Source organism: Cheilinus undulatus, linkage group 14 (genome assembly GCF_018320785.1).
Source record: "Cheilinus undulatus linkage group 14, ASM1832078v1, whole genome shotgun sequence".
Taxonomy (NCBI): domain Eukaryota; kingdom Metazoa; phylum Chordata; class Actinopteri; order Labriformes; family Labridae; genus Cheilinus; species Cheilinus undulatus.
In genome coordinates this window covers 30,335,258-30,350,589 of record NC_054878.1, presented here as the reverse complement: position 1 = coordinate 30,350,589, position 15,332 = coordinate 30,335,258, and the positions used below count along the sequence as shown (strand labels likewise).

The 15,332-nt window shown below is 41.1% G+C and overlaps 1 protein-coding gene across 5 annotated transcripts in view; it reads left to right on the top strand.

The window, feature by feature from the left end:
- Positions 1-15,332, top strand: part of LOC121521233 (pleckstrin homology domain-containing family G member 1) — a 106,142-nt gene that overhangs the window by 64,784 nt on the left and 26,026 nt on the right. For all 5 annotated transcript variants that reach the window (XM_041805041.1, XM_041805043.1, XM_041805040.1 and 2 more), the window contains exons 2-4: positions 1,635-2,206; positions 10,085-10,185; positions 12,395-12,464. In XM_041805041.1, the coding sequence (XP_041660975.1) occupies positions 1,635-2,206; positions 10,085-10,185; positions 12,395-12,464 (743 nt within the window). The remainder of the gene's footprint in view (positions 1-1,634; positions 2,207-10,084; positions 10,186-12,394; positions 12,465-15,332) is intronic.

Genomic DNA, 15,332 nt, shown 5'->3' with positions numbered 1-15,332 from the left:
CTTTGAAAGAGGGTCTACTGAGTGTGTGAAATTAATTTGAATTTAACGGCTCTGTCTGGACTTACAGCACCAGTAAGCACATGTACTTAACGTTAGATTGAAGAGCTGTACAATTTGAACCAAAGCTGAGTTCAAATTGCTGAACATTTTACCGTGCCAATAAAAAGTACTCCCCCTTTGAATATTTTAACATCTCAAAGTGTCAAAGTGAAAATAGATTACTACACAGTAATGTGAATTAAACCAAAAAAGTAATAACTTTATTTATATTCACTTAAAAAAAAAAAAAGTAGGTTACACACAGGAAGAGCAAGAACTCAGGGAAAAATAAACATCAACATTCAGAGCAGAAGAGGAGCTCTGTACATTCAAACAAGAAGGGAAGAACATAATGTGGACACAGAGGAAAAATAACAAAAATAAAAGAAATGAAAATAACACAAGCAGATCTTGAATGGCAATTACAGCAGAAGATTATAAAATCTAAAATAGAATGGAGTCAGTGAAAAATAATATGAATCCTATGATGATATTCTGACAGATATCGTAGGAAGTGATTGCATAAATATTTACCCCCCTCAAGTCAGTATTAAGTAGATGAATCTTTGGCTGCAATCACATCACTGGGTCTGGGTTGATAGATCTCAATCAGGTTTGCACATTTCGACTTGACACGATTCTTCTTTGCAAAACTGCTCAAGCTTTGTCAGGTTGCATGAACAGCCCTTTCTAAGTCCAGCCACAAATTCTCTTTTGGATTGCGGTTTTGGATTTGACTCAGCAATCTGAGAAAATTCACCTTGTTGTCTTCAAACTATTTCTGTGTAGCCTTCGCTGTGTACTTTGGGTCAAGATTCCCCTCCAGGATCTTTCTATATTTTTCCTCTATCATTTTACTCTTTATCTTTACAAGTGTTCCAGGCCGGTTGCCAAGAAGCTTCGCCACAGCATGATGCTGCCACCCCTGTGCTTCACAGTGGGAATGTAGTGTTATGGTGATGTGCAGTGTTTAGTGTCACCATTTTGGTTTCATCAGACCTAAGAGCTTTTTTCACTTCACCGTGGAGTCCCTCATGAGCCTTTTGGCAAACTCTAGAACTCTAAAAACGTGTTATATGTATCGTGTAAGCTTTTATCAACACTTCTGTTTGCATGTTTTGAGCCGCAGATTGTCTAGACTGTGGTTTGAGTTGTTAGCTGTATTTACGAAGGCATTGTGATAAATGTATCCAGATATACATAGCAACAGGCAGACCTATTGTATGGGGGATGTTTGGACTAACAGTACCACTGTAACAGTGAAGAGGCTGTATGGGTGTAGATGCTCTGCTTAGGAGGATGAAGATCCAACAATGAAGTCAGGACTAAAGACCGATTTAACACATTTCTTTTGCAATTTGACCCCAGATTTTAAAATTAGGAAAGGTTCTCTTGGCAACATAAACATGAATGCTTGAAAGATTTCATTAAATAGGAACAATACCACAAGCTAACTGCTGAATTGCACTTATTTTTTTGTAGATTGATTGCAGCTCATCAAGCTACTTTATGTATCTCAAAAAAAGACAAAACAGCTGTATCGTATCTTAAGCCTAACAATATTTATTTACTCCCAATTCTCATTTCTTTCCCAGATGATTATAACTACCTACCAGATGCTTTGCCTCCTCTCCCTGAAGTCCCGGACTCTGGCCCGGTCCTGAGCTCCGTTGACTTACCGGCCCGCTGCCTCCGCAATCCGGCCTTCCTCCACGCCTCCTCGCGCTACTGCTCCGCCCTCAGCATGGACTCTTCTCCAGATAGCACAGAGAGACCCGTCAGCTACAGCTCCACCTCATCCTCTGCTTCCTCCCGGGACAGTCACTGCTCACTGGGCAGCCGCTCCACCCTCGTTCCCGCTCCTCACTGTAACCCGGCGAGCTCAGACCGGGATTCCGGGGCCATTCGATTGGAACTGGTCCCTGCCCGGCAGCTGGGTTGCCAGGACGAGGATGACAGGAGTGACACAGGGATGGACACAAGGAAAGGACAGGGGAGACAGGGCAGTGCACAGACTCCAACAGAACATTCAGAGCCTGAACTCAGCACAGATGGTGGAGAGCGGACGGGGCAAGTGCAGGGACCTAGGACATATGTGGACCGGGTGGTGCAGGAGATTCTGGACACAGAGAGAACCTACGTCCAGGACCTGCAAAGCATTGTAGAGGTAAGGAATGCACAATCAAAGCAGATCTAAAGCAAACACAACCAGGCAGAAAGTAGAAGCAGGAAAAACGTATCATATGTTGGCAGGGCCTCAAAATCATACTAGCACATTTGGCAGAACATCAAAGATTATTAAGGGGCAGTAACCTTGATGGTATCCCATAGAATCCATTTACCTTGCCACTTTAGCCTTGCTTGAAAGAAGTTACAGTTACAATCCAGCAGTAAAAAGTGTGTCTAACTCAGGGTACACAGATAACCCAGCCAAATGATGAGCCAGGTACCACTTTCTAAAGAAATTAAGCAAAGTCATGATTTCTTAATGGTTTGAAAGATTATCTTGGCAGATTTCCTGTGGTGTGTTGTGTGTTAAAAGTGATCAATCCAAATATGAAACCATCAGATCTTCTGTTGTGGTGGAAAACTCAAAGGCAGCTGGGCAAGACATCACATGAATGAAATTATAGCCAAGAGAAAAAACGACAGAAAACAATAACGTTTTGCAGGAATTCTAAATTAATTCATAAAAATTTTAAATTGTTATCAAGTGAAAATCAGTATGAGGTTGAAAAAGACTAAATAAGGGAAAGGAGCTAGTTAAAAACATGCAACAAAATTGAATTAGGTTGGGACAGAAAATGATAGGAAAGGATGGGACAGAACAGGATTGGATTGGCTAGGTTGGTTGGCTAGCATAGCATGGGATGGTAAAAGATAGGATTGCTTCGGGAAGGATGTAGAACGATAAAAAAAGACAGGATGTAATCCAGTAGAACAGGATTAACCATCATGGGTTCAGATACAATAAAATTGGATAGGATAGGATGGGATGGGAGGGGTTGCAATGGGATGGGATGGGACAGAACAGTACAGGACAGGATCTGATAGGATAGGATGGGAGGGGTTGCAATGAGATGGGATCAGATAGGATGGGATTGGATAGGATTTGACAGGACAGGGTGGAATGGGATGGGATAGGATGGAATGGGATAGGATAGGATAGGATTGGATAGGATAGGACAGGGATAAATTACATCAATTGTGGCAATATACAGTAGTAATTCTTTAGCCACGTTGCTCCAACATTTAAGTACAGCAGGGAGTAACATTAAAAAGGGCATCAAAAATAAGAGAAATCCAACTAAATGTGGTGAATTAAAAAGTTTTTGGCAAGATTTGGTAAGACGGCAGTAGTACTTGCAGTTCATGTACAGACTTAGCCTCCATTTATCCAAGCTCCAGGTTATGACAATGCAGATACCACCCACCCAACTATTGTGCCTTTGTGTTTTATGAAAAATGATATTGTATATGATAGTATTGTGAAAGGAACATTGCGTATAGTAATGCAGTCAACACATGGTGTATCTGAGGTTCAGTAACTGAAATATGAGCATATTGCTTTAGATTGTCTCTACTTTCTGCTTTTTCTTGGCTGAAATATAAAAAACTTTGACCTAAAGCCAGACCCAGCTGAGGGCCAAGCAGAAATCATAGATGTGTGTCATTGCAGTGCCAGTTTGACCTTGGTCTTTGCAGGAGGAGTGCAAGGGCTTTAAATCACCAGATAACACACATCCTTCAGGTCTTTGTGGTTTTCCTCCCACACATGACACATACTGCTCGTTGCCTGCTGGGAAATCTCCAACACAATAAGGTCACCTGCGCTCACAGGCGTGGTTTGGCCGAGATACATGACACCGGTGCCTTTGTGCTGCAGGGCACAGGCACATATTCAAAAGCACACACACTATACTGTATGCACACACTCAGATAAATATGCTCCTTTTTCTAACGCTGACTTTGAACTGCTAGGATACACATAGCCTCTGGTCAGGGATGAAGCTGCTTTGTTAAGGATTGGGTGTAGTGGTTTCTATCAAAGGTTGCTCTCCTTTCTCTTTGTCTCTCCATTCAACTGAATTTCACATCATGAGTGCTCAAATGTGGTGCACACATGTGATGTATGTTTAGCATTGAAGCTCCGGAAGTTGTTTTATTTTGCATGTGTGTACGTTTTGCATGCATGTGTTGGAGCTTTACCCACTTTATCCATATCCTAGCTATTTGTAATGTGTCCTCCCCCACTCCAGGCTGTGGGTTCATGGGTCAGAGTGTGTACGTGTATTTGTAGGTGTTTGTGTCTATTACTTAGGGTCAAAAGGTTCATTCTATCATCAAAAAGAGCAGGAAACCCATATTCCCAAAAGACAAAGTGGGAGTACACTCTAGGTTTGGTGTTTTTGGCCTGTCACCCATGATCGATGTCCCGTCCTCTTCAGTTCCTCCTTCCTTTCCTCCCGCTTTAGGTGAGGAAAAGTAGAAAGGGAGAGGAAGGTAGTTTGAGGGATTTATCTCCAAGATAACAGCGTCTAAAGTAGGTTAGAAAAACACAGAACAGAGCTCAGGATTTGGACTTAATAACCCTCTGCTGTCTCTAATACTCTGCAGACCACCCAGTCCTGGAAGAGCCCACTTACAGGGCAGGACAGCTTATTCTTCAGCAGGGAAAAAGAGACATGTATTTAGGCTTTCCTCACCCCTCTAATGACAGTTCCAGTGAGTGCACAGAGGATGGATTGCACTGATTGTATCTGTATGAATAGAGCTTTTAACATGACGGTCCAGTCCAGTACTGACCCGTCTGTTATCAGCACTGTCCTGTGTGAGCCGCTCCTGCAACCCTACTGTTTCAATAATCTTTTTTACCCATGCTGCTTCCTGCAATGGAAGAGGGTGTGACAGTCCTAAAACAAATATTTAGCCAGACTCCCCTGGGCTCACCTGTGTTTCATCTGTCAGCACAGTGTTGTGGTCCACGCACACTTACATGCTGAGTGTGATTTTAGCTCTCTTACAGTGGGCACAATGAGTGGAAACTATTTCTATGGTGGCCCTGGAGACTCAGTTTTCTTTAGAACAAGACAAGGCAACCATAGAAAAATTTAAAAGCAGGTAAACTGTGTCGCTGGAGTTCTGGTACAGTGGCTGTCATCCTCAGAGTGTGCAGCCAAGGTTCTAGTCCAACCTGTGGCTTCCATCCTGCATGTCATTCCTCACTCCTCCTCCCTCATATCTGGCTCTATACACTGTCCTATCTCTTAAAAGAAGGCATCAAAGCCAAACAATAAATTTTAAAAAGCAGGAAATTAAGTAACTTCACCAAAGCAAGAATAAATACAAACCAAGCCGCAAAGTGAAAAAAATACAACTGAGGTCAGTAGCATGCCTGGTCTTTGCCAGCCTGTGGAAACAGCTGTTGTTTTCATACCAAACCCATTTTGGTCTGAGCCATTTGTGCCATTTCTGTTTTTGTTTTTATTACTTAAGAGGTTTTTTTCCCCCAAACTGGTTTAACAGTTTTTTACATGTACTTTAGTTAGTTTGTTTTTTCAGTGTTCAACATTTTGGGCACCTCTATAAAATAATGAACAGGATAGGATAGGATAGGATAGGGCTGCACAGCAGCACAGGGGTTAGTGCTTTGCCTCACACCAATAAGGTTCCTGGTTATTTCCCAGTCGGGATGTAACCAGGGTTCTCAGGCCTCCTTCAATCACCAAAAACATGCCCGTTAACTGGTGACTCTGAAGGTGTGAGTGTGAGCGTGCCTGGTTATCTCTCTCTATATGTCAGCCCTGTGATTGACTGATGACCAGTCCGGGATGAACCCCACCTAGGATAGGTTCCCTTGACTCCCAACAGGATAAGCGGTAAAGAAGATGGATGGATGGAGAGTAAAATATGATAGGATAGCATAATAATAGGATTGAATGAATAAGATGCAAGTGATTGGGCAGGATAAGACAGGATTGGATAGGAAAAGATAGCATAGGATGGGAGTGGATGGGATAGGGTGTGATGAGACAGAGAGGGAGGGGATGGGATACGATAAGACAAAATGGGATAGGACTTTCAATAGAATAATCGTGCTGGTACCAATTTTGGCCAATGCTGATTTTATTTCCATATTAGAGGAATAAACAGCAGAAGTAAGTTTATGTTCATAATTAAACATTTGTCTTGGTAATGCTGGCAGCACAAAGGCACCATTTAATACATTTTGACTTCTTTGGGGTGCTTGATGATGGACTGTCAGTGTTTGTGTCCTCTGACTCCGTTGTAACTTGATAAGTAGAACACAAAGTTTGCAGTGACAATGGTTGTCATGCATTCTTTGTAATGTTCACGTTGCATAGTCCTGTTTTATGGTTGTTGTTGTTTGTTGGTTGGGTGTGATCTCCCCTCCCTTGGCTCGATCATTCTGTGTAATGAGGCCTATCTTTTATCCACCAACAACCTCAGACACAAAGCTCTGATTTGTCTTCCACCTCTTCCTCTCCTCTCCTATCTTTCTGCCCTGTAACCTGCCCCACACAGCCACTGCTAATTTCAGCCGACTATGAGCTTGGAGACAAACAAAGAGCATTGCTTTTAAATATTTTGGATGTTTGCACTCGGCTTTGTGTGGAGGAATGACTTCCTACTGCGGTGTGGTGCAGAGTGAGGGATGTGTTTGCTGCTGGGGTTAACGGTTAACACGAGCAAGTATCAAGTTTGAACACGTTGTCACTGATGCTGAGCAGGGAGTGTGCCTCGAGGTGTGTGTGTGTTTAGATTTGAATGCTGCTCCTTGTTGACTGGGTGCGAGTGTGATGAGTGAATGGGTCAGGAAGGGTCAGATCTGTGACCCCGTGGCTAATACAGCATCAAATTACACACAGCGTCCAATAGTCGACCAAATCTTGACATGACTCCTTGACTTGACCTCTGATGTAACCACCAACCTGCCCTTTAGTCTTATTGTGTAACTCAAATTTACCTAAAAAATCTTGGCCTGAAGCTCTTGTCCACCTTAAAACCCTGAACTTCTAAGAGGGTAGTTGTCCTCTTCATTCTTTGTTAAAGACTGGATCTGTATCTAAGTTTTAGTCCCATTGTTTAGTTTTCACCTTGTCCTGCCAACTCTCTATCAACAAAACGCTTGTTCCTCCTCCGCCCCTATCCAAATCTGCCTCTTGTTTAAAGCTTAAATACAGCTTTGTTGATGGATGAGATCATTTTTGTGTGTTTACCTGTATGAGTGGTTTGCACTAATGTTCTTGATTAACTGTGTTTTTGGTATGAGCAGTGCTTCGTGGGCAGGAGCAGACTGAGAAGGTCAAAGTTTACTGTCTGAGTCAGATGCAGATTTCTTGGCACCTGGCTATAATTACAGGGCTCAAAATGCAAAACAAGCCACAGCATAACAATGGCAAAATAACAACAAGTGGAAGGAATGATATTCAGTAAACTTAAACTTACCATTCCTTTTCCAGTAACTGATTCCTTTCTGTGCCCTTCTCCATGTAGAAGTGAAAAGGTTTCATTTTTTTACACATTGAGGTGTTTTAACCTGAATATGAATCTCACAGAGGTGTAATGCGGTGATGAAGTGGTCCTCCCTCTGTGCCAGCATCAGAGGTAGTAATAGAAGCGTTACAGTGCTGGGACGGTATCACTGTAAGGTGTAATGATGGCTGAGCTGCGTTGCAGTTCTGCTGCGTGATCACATTCTTAACAGGCTTTAGACTTGATACAACTGAGGAGGTTTGTGATGAACTGATAAATAGATCATTCTTGTAATGCTACATTTCATTTTTCTGTTTTTATGCTGCTAACTCTGTGTAGATCTGTTATGCTTAACACCATAAACCACTGTAACAAAGTTTCACCATCACTACTTACACATTGCATCCACAATGGTGCAATATTGTGAATTTACTTTGCGTTATGGTGGTGCAGACTGCAAAGAGGGAGCACAAGAGGCACAGCATTAGAGCACAGAGGTTCACGTACACACACTGAGACGGTGGTTCTTAACTGGTGGGTCAGGATCCAAAAGTGGGTTGCAGAGCAGTTTTCAGTGGGTCGGGAATGTGTTTCTGAAGAAAAAGGTCGACACATGTTTACACTCACAAATGTGTTAATGACAGCAAAGGTCAAGCTCAACGGCATCTTTTTTGTCTGGGCTTTTCCACCCATGGTAATATGATCAGAGAGTGACTGGCGGTTGCTGCACACTTTGGATATCCACAGCACAGCCAGGGGCTTGTAGCAACCCTACTACCAGCCTTTCTCAACAGGGGTGCTGTGGCATCCTGGGGTGCCTTCTGGCATCATCAGGGATGCCTTGAAAATGCCTTATTAGTAACCAAGAATTACCTCCAATATGCAGATTATTTGCTATCTCCACGTTAATAATTAAAAATGTTTCAGGTGCTCCTGAAATCACATTACTTTAGGGGTTATGCAGGGTTTTTTTCACTTCAGCAGGTGATCATGGAGTGAGAAACCCATCAAAGTGCATTTTAAGGTCTGCACGACCACTACCCTTTCAGTACAAGACATTTAGATTTTTTTCACAAGTGTGCTTTGGAGATTTACAGTATCCTGTTCATTCTATTACTCCAGAAATCCCTCATCAGTCATAGAGAAGTAAAATATTCTTTTTAAAAACCTTTTTTTTTTGTACGGGTTGACTAGAGATTTTTCAGAATTTAAAGGGCACCTCACCAGTAAAGACTGAGAAATGCTGCCCTGAACCATACTGACTCGCCACATCCACCCCTTACTCCACCCTAAAGCTGTAACATGTTATTTTTCCATCGCCCTTGGTAATGTGCAAAGACATCCAGAGCATGGCAAAGGTTGTGTCATCCCCCTTCCTGCCCCGTGGTGCCCTTTTTAGCATTGCAAATTACAGGAAAAGCATAACAGAGGCCAGAGTATCCCATGAGTCAAGCTGGGTACCTAGAAACAAGTTATTGTTAACAGCAACTTGGCTGGTGTCATGTGTTAGATGAACCAATAGAGAAACCTTGCATTTGAACAAGTCAGTGCTTTATTCAAGTACTTCTTCCTCACAAAACATGCCACTGCACCTTTTATCCTACTATATCTACTTAGCAGTAGATATAATAAAGTCTAGTTGATAGCAGAATACAGAACACAGACGGACAGACGGACGCACAGATGGATGAATCAGGCTCACAACAAACTTCTGCTGGTCTACCAGTCTTCCCACTCTGAATTTACTTCTGCAAGATAGAGACCTCAGGCCTCTGCTGTATCAGCGCTCCTCACTAACAACAGTGATGGAGGCAGCATTAACAGCTAGAGGGCAAAATCTTCTTAAATGGACTTTTACCTGTTTTTACACAGAGCCACTTTAAAACCAGCATTCCCAGAACTCTGGGGTTTATTTACACGAAACCTGATGACTTGTGATTTCTCCTTATCAAGCTGTTTACATAAAATAGCTTTACAAAGATAAGATGATCATGCTTTCATTTTCTACACCTTGCAATGGCAGTTTTACTGAATCTCGGCCCGTTGCTTCTCTAATTTCACTCTTAATTTAAATATTTTATAAGAACTCTGCTTCTAGTAGATGTATTAATGACTAGATGGATTTCATTAAAAACCACAGTTTGGTACATTGTTGTTTCTCTCTTTTGTGTAAGGAAAGTTAAAGAGTTAAAGAGCAACATTATGTTCCCTTGAAAATAGTTTGTATGCAGAGCAGAAATCACATAAAATAGACCCCTTTTAAAGCCACAAGTCATGCTGCTAAGACTTAATTGTTGTGAGTCATGCAGAAAAGAAATGTCACTTAAACAACCCTTAGATATGACTAATATTCATATATTAACATTTAGATTAGTAGTCTTGTCACATAAGAGGGCCGTGGGCTTAAAGCATGTTGTCCTGAAGTGTGTAGGAGTCTGGTTTGAAGTGTCAGGTGTAGGTGTGTATGTGCTCCAATATCAAAGTAATTCCAGTGAAAATGTCCTTCCTGTAGCTCTAACATGACTTCTCTCGCTACTTCTCTTTGCAGGATTACTTGGAGTGCATCAGTAACCAGTCTCGGCTGGCTTTGAGCTCTGAGGATAAAGGCTCTCTGTTCGGCAACATCCAGGACATCTACCACTTTAACAGGTACTACACACTGTGAAAGCAGAGCTGCTGGCCTAAGACTTTACTCTGATTTAATGCTGTGGTCAAACAAGAAAATGACTATTTCTATCATATACATTTGTGCTTTGACATTAGGTGAATCAGTTTCCTTGATTTTAAAGCCACTGAGGTACCAGGCCTCAATTTAATCAAACGTAAGTCCTTAAGGTGAAGTGTATTTATAATGCACCAGTCATTCAAAAGCTGCAGGCGTTGCATTCTTCAAACTATGCAGCCTTCACAGCCTGTGTTGACCACTAAAACTGAAAAGCAGTGGCCTAGTCTGCAAAGGATTTCCTGTATGCATCACATCATCCACACCCTTACCCCTCAATTTATTACCTTGCAACTTCCATGGCTGCACCAGAATGAACTAGAAGGACCTTAATAACTGTAACATAACCCATTATGTTTAAGACAATTTACAAATTTGATGGATATTTTGCGTTTAACATTAGCTTTCTTCTAATGTTAATGTTTTTAAAATTGATTGAATTCGAACAAATTACTTCCCTTAAAAAGTGTATTACTCAGCAGCATGACAGTTTTCCAACCTGTTTACAGTGGTGTGCAGTGAATCTTGGGATATGTTGGGCCAGGAATGATATCCTTGATTCATTCTTAGTTGGTTTGTGTTGGCTACATTTGAAGAAACTTTTTCGATATAATTGATCTTTTATCAGTTCAATTTATTTAACCAGGGAAACCTCATTGAGATTAAAAATCTCATTTACAAGAATGTCCATGCCAAGGCTGGCAGCAGCACAATTAAGAGACATGGACATTAAAAAAACAGTCAGTGACCATCACAGAAAACCAAAACCTGAGTCACAGAACAAAAAGTCATCATTCATCTTGATCTGATATGATCTGGTTTATTCCATGAGTCAAAAACCTGCCACAATCTAAAGGATCAACCTCATTAATACAATGAAACATGAGAGGGACACACCAGACAAGCTTTCAAAAGCAAAAACAAATTAATATTGGGGGACACTACTTAGTAATACAACAAATAAAACAACAAGGTCTATAAACAGTTTATTAGTCCAACATTAAGTAACTGGTAATGATTCCTTTCCTCAATATTGGCACAGTAAAACACCAGGCTCCAGAGAAAATGGTAGACCATGAGCTTTGGAGCTTGAGTCAGTTTACATTGGCCACAGAAAGCAGACTGAACAAGGATCAATCAATATACCAGCATCAGGGCATTTAGATACAAAGTTCAGTTCAGAAACATAAAAGGAGAAAAAAATGGCATCAGAATACCCAGTTTGACCTGAGTATACACAGTAACCTCAGTTAATCTTATGCTGCTTTTTTAAGTTCTTGAAAACTGAGGATGAATCAGATTTTTTTAAGCTGTCAGCTAACTCAGTCATGGGTTAGGGTTTGTTTCCTAGTGTTATGCAGAGGATATTCTTAAGAAGGAAATGCATGTAAAACAATCTGAAAATAATATTTTAATTTACTGATTTTGTCTCTCAGTGGAGCATGAGTTTCTCACTCTTTGATTCAGACTGGACACTAAAGTCTAGAAGCCTCTCTGGCTCATCGAAACACCAACAGACTCTGTCAAGTTCATTGGATGAACGTCCTCCTCATAATAAAACTGGGCCAGGCCACCTGTTGATTCTTAGGAAGAGTGTCAGGTGTGCGTGAAATAATTCCCCGTCTGCATATTTGTGTCCACTGGCCCCGCTCGTAACTGTGTGTGTTTGTGCGTTTGTGTGTATTCAGACTGAACGGTTAGTTGAGCATCAGCCGCGGTGGTCTGCACTCGCACACTCTATTCTCCCACCTATTCATTTCTCATTTGTCCCACCCACACGCACACACCAGCCTGTAAAAGGAAGCATAAAAGCTGTTTAAAGCAGCCACGATGACCTCATGCTTCAGTCATGAAACAATAACTCCAACAGTGGCCTTTCTTCACCAACACACACAATCAGTGAGACACACGGGAGCTGCCTGATTGAATTCATGGAAGTTTTTATTTGTTCACAGCCAAATGCCCTTAGACCTAGTTTCTGTACTCAGGGTGACTCTTACTGAAAAATGCACCTTTTGTTTTAAGAATGCATGATGGGAGAATCGTTAGAGGACATTATAAATGTGTGATGAAGACTTTAGGGGTTATGGATGCATTCTTTTACATGAAATACCAATGTTTCCATGTCTCTTTCAGGGACCTTCTTCACGATCTTGAGAAGTGCAAAGCTGACCCTGTGGCCATTGCTGAGTGCTTCGTATCCAAGGTAAACACGGTCACCTCCCTATTTCTAATTTTTGCCATACCTCACTCCCCTTGTATCTCAGGTGACACAGAGGAACCAGGTTCACTTATTAAAAGAGAATCTGAACTATAGTGGCTGATGAAGGATGATTGTGACACAAATTGATGATTCACCGACTAATCAGCCGTGTTCAGTGACCTTTTGGATTTGGCATACTTTACCTGACACAGCTCGTGGTTATACAATAAAAGTATGTGGCACCTACTTCTAGCCACGAACAACAATAAAAGTAAGGCTTAAAGTAAGTTAGGCCCGGGTCATAACCAGCCATCCAGTTGAGAGATAGAAGCTGTTAAAAGATATGCCAGACAGGAATTTCCTGGAACTTTTGAGATGATTTTATTTAAATGGATAATTTACAGACCAAATTTAGAAAAATTCCAGTATCAGTTGAATAAACAACCAATAATTCAGTTTGACTTTATTATTTTCACTGGCGCTCTGTGCTTTTCAGGATTGATTTTAAAGATATATCAATGAGGTATAAATCTTTAACCAGCTGGCTCCTTCCTGTCTGTCTGGCCCATATTTTATCACTGACACTCAGATCCTGATTCAGATCCAAGCCTTTTCAGGAGCAGTGCTGAAGCACTGGAACGCTCTGCCCAGGTCTGGACTGGGTAAAACAGTCTGGCTGCAGACCATTCATCTCTGACAGCCACTCTCACAGACTGTTCCTCTGAGGTGCCGTATATCTCAGAACTGAAGTACATGCAAAAACTTTCAAAGTAAAATGGGTCTTATACTTCCGTTTAGGGTTAGTGTGAGGGATAAGGTAATGTTCAGGATACCAGAAATTAAAAGTCAAAAATCTAATTAAATAAATGTTAAATAAAGCTGAGTAAACAGTCTGCTTATAAGAAAAAACTCATCCCCCATGAAAAAATGTGAATGCAGCCAATGTAGTTTACATAGCTCCATTAGTTATGTAAGCTACATAGATAACAGAGCTAAGTAGCTAACGTAGCTAATGTAGTTAACGAAGCTAAAGCTAAGCTCACAAAGCAACTAGTGAGCGCCATAGATAGAAGAGCTTTGTAGCTAATATCGCTATGTAGCTAACAGCTTAAGCTAAGCTCACAAAGCAGCTACATAAGCAACATATCTCTGTTATTTGCTTAGCTGAGTTAGTTTTAGCTATCTTTGCTTAAGCTTATGTTGCTAAAGCTAACTTAGCTATTTATAAGGGGGCTAAGGTTGCTACTTAGCTAATGTAGCTAAACCTGGATGCACAAACTACCTTTATAAACTATGTGTATGTACATTAGCTTTAGCTACATTTACAAGGCTCACATTTGAAAGCTAACCTAGCTACGTTGGCTTATGTAGTAATGTTAATGACGTAGCAAGCATACCTATGTTAGCTTTAGCTAAAGCTAATGAAGCTAAAGCGAGCCACTGTTCATGCCACTACTTTTAAACTGGCCTGATACATAATTGAATCCCAGATTAGACATCTGATCTTTTTCTCAGTTTTATTTATGAAATGTTTCTTAGTCTGTAATGTTTGCAATGTAGTTATTTCATACATAAAACTGCCAGACTTTATGAATAAAGTTGAATAAAAAAAAAAATCTAAAACTGGAAATACGTTGTACCAGCAGATTAAGGCACTTTGTTTCTGAGATACTGTTTCCCAGATGAGTGATCTGTCAGAGTGGCAGTCATCTCCCTTTCAAACTGTGAGGAAAATCTGGCCCGGACATTTTGGCTCAAACTGGCCCGTCACAGTTTGGGTTGAATATGGCTAGCTGTCAGTAGACTCGGCACCATTCCTTTGCCCCCCTTAAGGTTTAGAGCAACCAAAAATGTTTTTGCCAAAGCTTTACATAGCTCAGAGTTATGTGGCATAGACACATCTAATGGTGTGTTTTCACTCTGTTTTGACTGACTACCTTGGAGTCAGAGGTGAGTATGGTGGACATATCACCCCTACTTATGTAGAGGTACATAAAAAACATGCATTTATTTTTTTTAAAAATCTCAAAATGCAGACCTTAAGGAGATGTAATTGGCAAAGTAAACTGTCATTATAAAAAATACAACCAATGGCCTGCTGCCCCTGCTCTTTAGGCTGGTGCTTAGCAGGGAAAGAATAAAAAGATAAATCATCACATATTCTTCTGTCCCCCATGCTGCCTGTTTTTTAGAATAAAAACATGGTTGTCCTACAAAAATTGTTTTTATTCTTTTCTTCATTAGACTTCTAAATCTCCCACATGTATAGGAGTTTTGTAATGTTGTATTTGTTTTTATTTTAGTAAAGGCTGTGCATCCTTCTCCAATCACCATCTGTCTCTCTGCCCACATGCACACTCCTCCTTTCCTTGTCAAAACTTGTCCAAACAGCTGTTTCAGACACACATGTGGACGAAAAGACTTAAACAGGACTGAAAATAAGGAACAGGAAAAGCTCTGAGATATAAATAAACAAAAATCCAATGAAGACACTGCTGGAAACCATTACGCTTATCGAAACAAGAAGCATGATTTCAGTGGTAGGAATGCTGATGTTAGGAGCAGCTTGAGGGCAGGAGGGAGGGACATCTTTGGAGGAATTTTAGGGGCTGTGCAGATATATAATCACCTTTTTTACCGGAGGGGGATAATAGCAGGGCTTCATCAAGGAGAACTGGACTGAGCAACTCTGGTCAATGTATCACTGCTCTATCTATGCTCTAAAAAAAAACATGATTATGTCCCATGATAATGTGCAACATTCCTCCACTTCCCCTAAAACCCCGTACATTCCCTCCCTACACCACTGCAATTACACCCAATCCCACAGAGCAACTGTCTGACCATGTTTATAAAAAACACGAGTCCCGT